The sequence below is a fragment of the Crocodylus porosus genome, unplaced genomic scaffold (genome assembly GCF_001723895.1).
Source record: "Crocodylus porosus isolate Cpor-Errol unplaced genomic scaffold, CroPor_comp1, whole genome shotgun sequence".
In the NCBI taxonomy this organism is placed as follows: Eukaryota; Metazoa; Chordata; order Crocodylia; family Crocodylidae; genus Crocodylus; species Crocodylus porosus.
Window position 1 is genome coordinate 6,073,344 of NW_017728949.1, and position 9,931 is coordinate 6,083,274.

General features: G+C 40.7%; 1 protein-coding gene across 1 annotated transcript in view; it reads right to left on the reverse strand.

The window, feature by feature from the left end:
* Window positions 1-3,231: 3,231 nt before the first annotated feature.
* Window positions 3,232-9,931, reverse strand: part of INO80D (INO80 complex subunit D) — a 47,112-nt gene continuing 40,412 nt past the window's right edge. The window contains exons 11-12 of the mRNA XM_019553650.1: window positions 9,482-9,639; window positions 3,232-7,939 (exon numbers count right to left, since the gene is read on the reverse strand). Coding sequence (XP_019409195.1) covers window positions 6,771-7,939; window positions 9,482-9,639 — 1,327 coding nt within the window. The 3' untranslated portion in view covers window positions 3,232-6,770. The remainder of the gene's footprint in view (window positions 7,940-9,481; window positions 9,640-9,931) is intronic.

The window sequence follows — 9,931 nt, forward strand, 5'->3', positions numbered from 1 at the left end:
ACAATAAGTATTCTGAAAGCTCATTGGGGAAGGGTATCTTTAAATAAAAGTTTAAAGCTGAGCGTGATGAAAAAAGATTCTGTTTGTTGAACTTGAGATGAGAGCCCCGAGAAGAGAAAGTCCCTAAGCCAGACACTGTGGACTATAAAACTGAACAAGATTTCTCTTTTTTGCACTCTCACATAGATGACGCTCTACCTTAAATTATTATTTACTTTTAAAACTATTTACTTTTTATGTTAACTGCCCTTATTTCCACAAGGAATCCCTGAGACATACCCAAAACTGTACAGTGAAAATAATCACTGTTCAGAGAAACTGGTTCAACCCCTTCTAAATAGGTGTAGATTCTTTATATGAGAACCAAACTGCCCATCACTTCGGCATGGATCTATTTCCACTGGAACCAACTATACTTGAAGATACAGGTTAGAGAGTCATTTCAGGGTAAATCAGTCTACTTCAAAGTAGATGCAATAGTGTAGCAATGAGTTGCATTAAAGCAATCTGCACCACAGTTAGTTTTTGGGGAGAGGTTTAGGAATGCTGCCTAGCTGGAGTTTATTTCAGTGAGCACTGACTTAAAAAAACCTGAAGGTGGGCAAAATATATAACCATTACTAGACCAAGTTCAACATGTGTATTCAATTCATACCTATATGCTGTGTGCGTGTGTATGTATGTGGTATGTGTATGCTATGGGGGGAAGGGGGATAAAGAATGCACCACTGTATACTGAATGTATAGTTATAAAATCCAAAGCCTAGACTTTATATTATTAATTTTCAAACTGAATTCTAGGAGCCAGGGAAGATGAACATGTGCACTTCAGGTTACCTAAACAAGTGGGGAGTAAAGGGAAAAGAGTGACAGGGTAATTTTTCCAAACACTGTCTCCATACTGCAATGCAAAGCCTGTTTCCTTCTTCTGCACTTCCACTACATAGCCTCATTACATGATAGCAAGAAAAGCAGAACATGTGAAACCAGAATAAAATAGGGGGGAAAAAAGCAAAAAATTCCAACCTGCAATATGACAATCAAATACAGGAACATTTTATAGGTTTGCTTAGTTATTAAGTCTCTGAACTCAGCAATTATTCTTCCACCTAGAAATGCAGCCCCCAATGGTTAAAAAAACTGTTATCTTCTGTTGCTGTAATTTGCTTTCCTTTGTCAATGGGAAGCCTCATTCTACCCCAAAATATTAGATCATGTAAACAATATATCTGCCTCATTTTACTATGGTTTGTTTGTTTGTTTTTTTTAACTTTTTGCTAGAACTAAATACCTTCATGAATCCACTCTAAAAGATTTGGTTTAATTCTGTTAAGTAGGAAGGCTTTTCCATCATTATATCCACACCTAATTTTGGAAGGACTCCTGCTGTGGGTATTTATTACACTTTTTCTTTAACAAGAAAGATACAAAAGTTTTCTAGGTGATTTTCTACAAATAACTTACTTCAAAATACAAGAAACTTCTGGGAAGAAAAATGCTCATTTAACTTTCTTGAGCATGCACATTTTCTCTCCCCTCCTGGTGGCAAAACCTACACAGTATTCTCAGCAGCTACTTCACAATATGCCATGAAATATCATTTTACTCAATATTCTCATCTATTGCACCATAGCTCTAGGCTCCAAACTTTTATTATGACTCTCCAACACAAAACTGTGTTAAAAGGCAAAAAAGCAAGCAAAAAAATGGAAGAAACCCTCTGATTCAAGCAACACCTTTGGAAGAAAACCATACTTAAGGATACTCCTTTGCCCATCTCAAGAGCATGTCTTCACTGCAAGCTTAGTCTGGATTCTTAATTAGGTGTTGCCCCTAACCTCCTTCCTATCCGCATACAAAAGAAAATATTCAGACTTTTAACCCTGGCCAACTGACTAAGGTGGATTAGAGCCTGGCCGTCCTTCAATATCTTCCCATATATCCTCAAGTGCCCAGAAGTTCTGATGACACAACCAGAAGAGCCTAACACCCAGGATGACGCTGTAACTCAGATAGGGCTTTGCAGTATGGCTGATGACAGTTGGGTTAAGATGACCTACATGTCCATTGCTTGAACTAACTTTGCAGTGAAGATGCCCCTTGAGAATAATTCATTTTCATCCTCTTTCATGAAGTTCTTTCTTCCCAGCAAAGAAAATCAAAGCCGAATTGGATGTGGGAGAGGGTCACAGAAAACTATTAGAAACTAAGTTCTGTTCTGAGTTCCTGAGTACATTGTAGGGAAGAGATCCTCAGGTAAGTTGGTGCAGTACTACCAGAGCCAACAGAGATGACCCACTGACCCCTGCTGAGAATCAGACTTGATTTCTAAACATTGGGATCACTCAGGGTGCGTCTACACGATACACTACTGTGCAGTAGCAGTGAGCTATTATGCAGTAGCGCTGGCAGGCACTAACCATGATGCAATGCTACTGCGCAGTAGTAATGAGCTACTGAGCAGTCACCCACTGCTACTGAGCAGTAAGTAGTGTCTGAGAAAAACTGTGGGGACGCAGTCCGCCGCACATGTAGACGCAGCCGCTGAGAATGACAGCTAGAAAAAGAAAATCATGCAGTTGGCAATGCAGCTTCCAGTGAAACTGTTATTTTTAAAACAAAGATTTTCCCCTTGCTCTCAATCATTCACAACAGAAGAGACATTTCTCTTGCATTTGTACTTCCAATCTCACCTCCAATATTTTGCACAGTAGGTATAAACTTCTCAGGAAACGACCATAGAAATAAGAACTATGAATTACAAAGAAAACAATCCCTCATTTCATTCACCTGCTGCATGCCACCAAGAAGCCTATCTTTTGCACAGGCCATCACTCAACGGGTTAAGCAGAATAACAATCTGTTTTTTCTGAACAAATGTTTAACATTTAAACATTAGCAAAAGTTGTACCAATGTGTACAGAAATAAGGCAATCAGCACAAGAGAGGAAACAAAACAGCATCATGACAAAAGGGGAGGGCTGAGATGATGCAACTTTTTAGAGATGCTTCTAATAATACAGCAACTAGTAGAGGCAATGAATCAGTTCCAGACTCTATCCATACACAAATGCAGCACCCATTAATGCCAATGGGAGCTAAGCCTGAGCATGACACTGATGTTTGCTCAATAAATTCACAGGTAAAGGCAAGCCATACAAATCTTAACTGATATTACTTTATAAACCAGGCTGGCATTGTGCTATCCCTCACTGGCCTCCACACATTGTCCAAAACTTACGCTTCTGTGCCAAGACAAACTAGTATTACATTACCACCAGAAATAACATTATTGCTTATAGTCATTTTGTTCCATGCCAAATTCTTTTTCATTCTATAAAACCTGAACTTTACATAAAGAAATTAACCCTTGGGCTACACAAGTTTTATTCCACTTGTTTTCTGCACAAGTGGCATATAAATATCAAGTGTTCAAAGTGAAAGGGTTAGAACTGCTACATGGACTCTTTGGTGAAAGAGGAATGTTGTGCTAATTGCTGTATTACAGAAGGTATACTTTCCTTGAAAGCTGTTAGGGAACTATATTAAAAGGCCATGTGAAACCTCAGGTGTAAAAATCTTAATTCCTGGAGGGCCAGGAATGAAGTGTCTGGCTAGATAAGTCCTTGAGCTTACTGCTTCCAGCATTACTAGGGTGGTGATCCTGTTAGGTGAACAGAACTCCAGTGAAATCAACAGGCTCTCTGTAGAAGTTGAGATTCACTTGCACAGAGCTCGCTGCACATTTAGAACCTGAAATCCTAACTGCTTCCTAAACTGTAATATCCTAAAGTTGATTACATTTAAATCAGTTGAACTGAAGCTGCAACTAACAACAAGCTTGACCATTTCAGGAAAAATGCACACAGATCTCTATTCTAATACATGTAAATGAAAAACTATATTTTAAAAAGTGCAAATTTATTCTGCTCACTGAAAAATGTTATGCAGTTGAAGTTTAGGCAGAAATCACCAAGGGATGCATGAAACTGAGATTTAAGGAGGGGATCTTTAAGCTGCCTTAAGGGAATTTGGGTACATAATGCTGGCCAATTTCAAACAGAAATTATGAATCTTAATTTCTTTAGGCAGTTTTGAAAATACCAGCCTAAACAAATTATTGAGTTACAGGCCAGGCTCTGTTCCAAGTTACACTGGTGTAAATCCACAGTAACTAATTTTGACTAAAAAATGTTCCACAATGCCTACCATCATCAATTGGAAAGAGAATCTGGCCTTTAAGCATGTTTTTCACTGTTTGAAAAAGTGGAGTAAGAAGGGCTGCTGCTGTTCCAGATCAAATTTTGATGAAATACAAACAGTATTTCATGGCCCAGGTCCTGAACCAATCACTTGAATTGGTTCACTTTAACATGCTGTAAAATAGGCAGATTTAAGAACTGACCTCTATACATTTTGTACATTTGTTCGCCCTTCTTTTTCAGCCAGTAATCCCAAACATTGAAGAAGGTATATGATACAGTGAGAAACATCTGCAAACAAAATACGTTTCCTCAGTAGCATGGGGGGCAGCATGCAAAAAGACAATACAGGAAAAAAATCCGGTCAGCTTTGCTTCATTTCACAATATCAGTGGGGATTCCTCAACCAGCATGACAATCACAAGCAGGATTGTTTAGGCTTCATTTCAACCTTTTACATGATTTTAAAACATTCACATCTGTTACAAGCATATTTAAAATCACACTTAAGAATATTAGGGTGTATTATATATTATCATGCCCTGTTTTACTAAATATGGAAATACGGATTTCATAATGTCAAAAGCAAAAAAATGTTTTCCCCTCCACTAGCATTTCAGCAAGAGATGTACACATCATCCTTATTCCTTTATAAATAATAATAAAAAAGACAAGGCTGTCAAAAAAGAAGGGAATGGCTATAATAACTGGGATAGAAACCAGAGGTAGGCTAGGTTTCAATCCTTGTCCTTGGGAAGTTTGGGGGAGACTGTTTGGGTAGGGGATTTTGGTTTGAGCCTGATTGGTAACATAAAATAGAGTCAACAAATGGAGAGAAAACACATTATTCAACATCACTAGGGAATAATGAGCTCAATTCAATGTTCCCCTGATCGAAGAAAATATTAATCCTCTCCATTAGATGTGTTCTCTCTATGTATCTTTTTATCATATAAATTAGGCTAGACTATATGCAGTCAAATATCTTACATTGTAACAAATAATGAAACCTGTCTTCAACAGGAGAGGAAGATATGCTTCTTCTATATTCTCTTATATGCATCTTTGAAGTAAACCAAACAGTGGAGACTTATACCTATTGAGCAGTTGTTTTTACAGTCAGCCAAGTCACAGAGTAGAGTAGCTAGTCTGACCCTTATAAAGTCACAAGCTTTTTTTTTTCTGATTAACGGATACAAGTAAACTCCTCATGATTTTTATTTTTTTAATTCTTTAGGGAAAAAAAAGATATAACAGAAATCTACCACCTCTTTATAAAGAGCTCGAGTTATTAGAGGCAAGACTAAAAACTATCTTTAGCAAACAGGCAAGAAGAGCAACATAGTAAGAAATTCTTTCTATCCACATTATCTCCATATTTTGCTTAAGTTGTCTTTTGGTTAGGGGTGATCATCATTCACACACACCAGCCAGTACCTACATACATTTGGCTCCCCATACAGAACAATCTCACAAATGTCTCAAAAACTGTATGGCTCCCAGTACAAAACCACTACTATTACAGAAGGAGTATCAGTAGCAAAAGAGTGTGAGAAATTCATCAATTTTAATCAATGGGGTTTAACCTAGACTTGTCTGAATAGGTAGCATACCATAGGATTCTTCCAGTTTCAGCTAGGAGATACCTGCCAGGCAAGGACTCCTGGATACAGTCACATTTGAAAAGGCAAACCATCCACACTACAAGGCCACAGTAATTCAGCAATGGAGGGAATTTCTGCATGGGAATCTTGACTACATCATTATTTCAATCCTATTTTTCTCTGTTCTCTCCCTATGCCAACTTTGTAAACAGCAACAATTCTCAGTGCTGTGGGAAAAAAGGCAAAGCTGATTTGCCCTGGTCAGTCAATGCCCTCTCTGCTCAACATACTTAAACAGGGAAGGGGGAAATCAGCATGCAGTAGGAACAGTGACTGATTTCAGGAGAAAATTACCTTCCTCAAAGATTTAAAGGAACTATTGCTCCCCCCAAACACACACACGCACACAGAAGAGGTCAAAAAACTATTTTTAAGTTGTCAATATTAATAATTGAACCATGGTCTTGATGTAGTGCTTCAGTGCACCATTATCAAACCAAAGTGCAGAGCCAATTTTCCATGCCATGTTCTACCTTAACAAAAAAAAAGTGAGTTCTGCCCACAGAAAACTTCCTAGATGTGCTAATGGGATGGAAAGCACTGATCTGAACCCTAGGAAACAGTAACGTGCAATGGTTATCTGAGGTATCTTCCCATTTCTAGGTCTTACTGCTAAGATCAATTACATCCAGTAACTGTGCTGTATCCTTAAGGAAATTATTGGGCAATGGTGAACCTGCCCATAGTAAATGAGCACCAGTGCATAAAAGCACATGTGAACACTAGAGCAAGGTTCACTGATGGGTGACCCTGGTCAGGACTGAAGCAGAGCTTTAACACCGTCTTTAAAAAAAAAAAAAAAAAAAAAAAAAAACTTTAAAAGGAAAAGGGGAGGACAAGAAAGAGGAAAGAAGATAGAAAACACAGGGTCCCCATCTGCCTGTAAATATACAGACAGACAAGCTCAGTTGGAAGTGGTGAAGGGAGCAGATGCATTATTGGTACTAGTAGCTGTGGCACCTGTTACTGTGAAGCCTGTGGGAGGAGCTATGGAGCTGTGGCTGGGCTGCAGGTCCTTGGGAATGCCACTGTGTGAGCTCAGCTGGTGGCCAAAGGCGGCGCTGAACTGAGGGAGTTGCTGTTTGGGGGAAGTGGAGGCCATTAGTTCAGCAGAGGAAGGACCCATGCCACTAAAACTGGTCTGTGGTAACCCCGGAAGCACACTGGAGCTGTTGGGGGTCACAGTGGCGAAGGCAGGCTGTGTGGTCTCTGAGTGCGAGGTGGTAGGTGGTGTGGAAAGGGAAGTGGAAAGAAGGTGTCCATCTGCACCAAGAAGGTTGCTAAACGGAGAGGGATCACCAAGATTGACAGGGAGATTTCCCCAGTGAGTTCTGGGGTTCACCACCCCACTAAGTGGCACATCCAGCTGCGTTGGGAGCAAGTGCTGTGCTATAATGGGCATCTCTGCTGAGAATGTAGCTGCCAAGTTATCACCAGAATAGGATGTGGTATGGGGGGATGTGATATGGTCACTGTAGGGAGACGGCACATGCTCACTATCGTAATGGCTTCCATGGGGTGAGGAGTGTGAATGGTCACTGCTGTATTGCTGTCGTGAGGTGATTAGGTCATCTGCCTTGCTCAGCAGCTGGGCAGGGTGTGGCCTCTGGGAGGCATGGCTGCCATCATGAAGTCCATGAAACTGTCCTGGGAAGGCTCTCTCCCCAAGTCCACTCTGGCTTATCAGAGTGGCAGAAGTAAGGCCGACGTTGGCTGGGGCAGAGAATTGCCCCTGGATCTGCCCTGCCAGGGGCGTAGGTGGATTGGACAAGGTAGCAGAACGGAGCAAGTTTTCATCCAGCTCCAGACCGGAGAAATTATCATGTACTATGCGCCCATTCAACAGCTCCCCCAGGTCCGTGTTAACCTCTCGGCTCAAGGACTGGATTCCTGGAGCTCCAGCACCTGTGGAGAACACCCCTATCCCTCTATCTGATAGCTCCTGAACTGGCACACCATCTGTCTGTGTAAGTACTCCAATAGTACTTAGGCACTCAAGAGAAGTTACAGCCTGCAGGGCTCGTTCCAGTTCCTCTGCCTCCTCTGTAGTAGGAAGGAGGTCTCCATTTTTACCTACAGAAACAAGGACAGAAATTAGTGTGTTCTTCACAAGTATATGAGACATTGTGATGCTAGGAATTCAGTTGTCCAAAAAGTTTAAAAATGTGATACATTTTCAGACTGACTCATGGTACAGACGGGGAAAAAACCCTCTCCTTATCAGAGGTATGAGGCAGGAAAATAAAAAGTCTTCTTGTTCTCATTAAGAAAGGTTTTTCAGTGTAAATGCTATACACTGGGAGCATCTACACATGCATTTAAGCATGACTAAATCTGATTTGCATTATGCTAATGTGCATTAAGTGATCTTTGGCAGGTGTCCCTACAGCACTACCATGTGCCCCGAGTGGCTGGGCAGACCCAGCACTAAAGTTAGTACCACGTTGCATCTACATGTGCATTGATCCACTTTAACTAATTTGCAGGTATCAAATTGAGGTGCAATTAGCCTAATTTCACTATTTTTAATGCGCATTAAGGCTTGCACAGGTAGAGACACTCCTGTAATGCGCATTAAATTAGGCTAATACACATTAACATGTCTTGTGTAGATGCACCCATTAAGTCTTAAATAGTCATTAGATTTATATGAGCCACACAAGCTTAACTAAAAAGGAACTTGTAAAGCATAATGCTATAATATCAGTCCACAAAATCAATTTTGTTCTGATGTGAACTCGATTTAAAATACCCCTGAAATGATACTAACAGGATTAAAGCCTTGCACTCCTGGTCTAAGTTTGTGTCAGCTTAGATAGTTCTACACTAGGATCCCAACTCTTGGTGGTTCATTTCCAAACCTCTGGCCCCCTGTGCTGATTGTTGAAGTCTAATACCCAAAAATGCAGCTGTCTTTCAGCTCTAAAGCAAATTTTTTTAGCCATTAATAAGCTTTCTGCTTTCCCTTGATGACTGGCACAGACTATGTCTGTTATTCCAGCCTCCCTTGATGGTGGAAAAGTGTTACTACTGAAAATTTGATTGACTAAACTGTGACGATGACATGCAGAAGAATGTAAAGTTAGTTATTACAATGATGGCTAAATTAAGACTTTTATATAGGGTGACCATATGTCCCGCTTTAGCTGGGACAGTCCTGGATTTCAGAGGCTGGTCCTGGCCAGCTGCTGGGAATTATAATGGGCATCCTAGTAGTGCAGGGACACGGGATACAGTCTGGCCAGGAGCTGGAGTAGTGAGGATTGTCTTGCAAGCAGGCAGATACTGCTGCCTGCTCTCACCGACTTGAAGAACACAGGAGGGGGGAGAGGTGTATGGCGGGGAAAGTGCAGTGTTCTGGATTTCCATATGGTCAGCTACTTCTATAGCACTAGTTACAAAACCAAGCAGATCACAGGTCCTCTAAACTATGCTATTCTTAGATGTCATATATAAATAGTGGGACGATGGTGCATTTCAAGTCTTAAAAGTTATACTTTCAAGAACTAATAAGCAGGTGAGCCTTTAACTGCAAACTTTAAACAATATGAATGTATTTGGTTGCTTCCTCAGCTCAATGTTTGTATTAATTTTTACATAAAATAAAATATCTACCTTCAAAGAAATCAAAATCTTGCAAATCATCAGGCAGCCGTGGTAGGACATCAGAGAAGTCCTCCTGATTCAATTCCAAGTCATGTGGAATGTCTGTGATTTCATTGGCGATGTCATCAGGCAGCTCATCTGTACTCAACTCCGGTGTGGAGGGGCTCCTGGGGAAAGAATATTGTTAGTTCCACTCTTCAGTCTTGGTGTCTCTGTACTGCAAGCCTGTTTTAATGGTAGATACCTATTTAAGGGTCTGTCTGTTTCACAGTTTCTAGGGTCAGAAGGGACCCGAGTAGATCATCTAGTCTGACCCCCTGCCATGACAGGAAAGAGTACTGGGCTCAAACGACCCCAGCAAGGTGTTCATCTAACCTCCTCTTAAAAACCCCCAGGGTAGGAGCCTGCACCACTTCTCTTGGAAGTTGGTTCCAGATCCTAGCCGCCCTGACTGTGAAG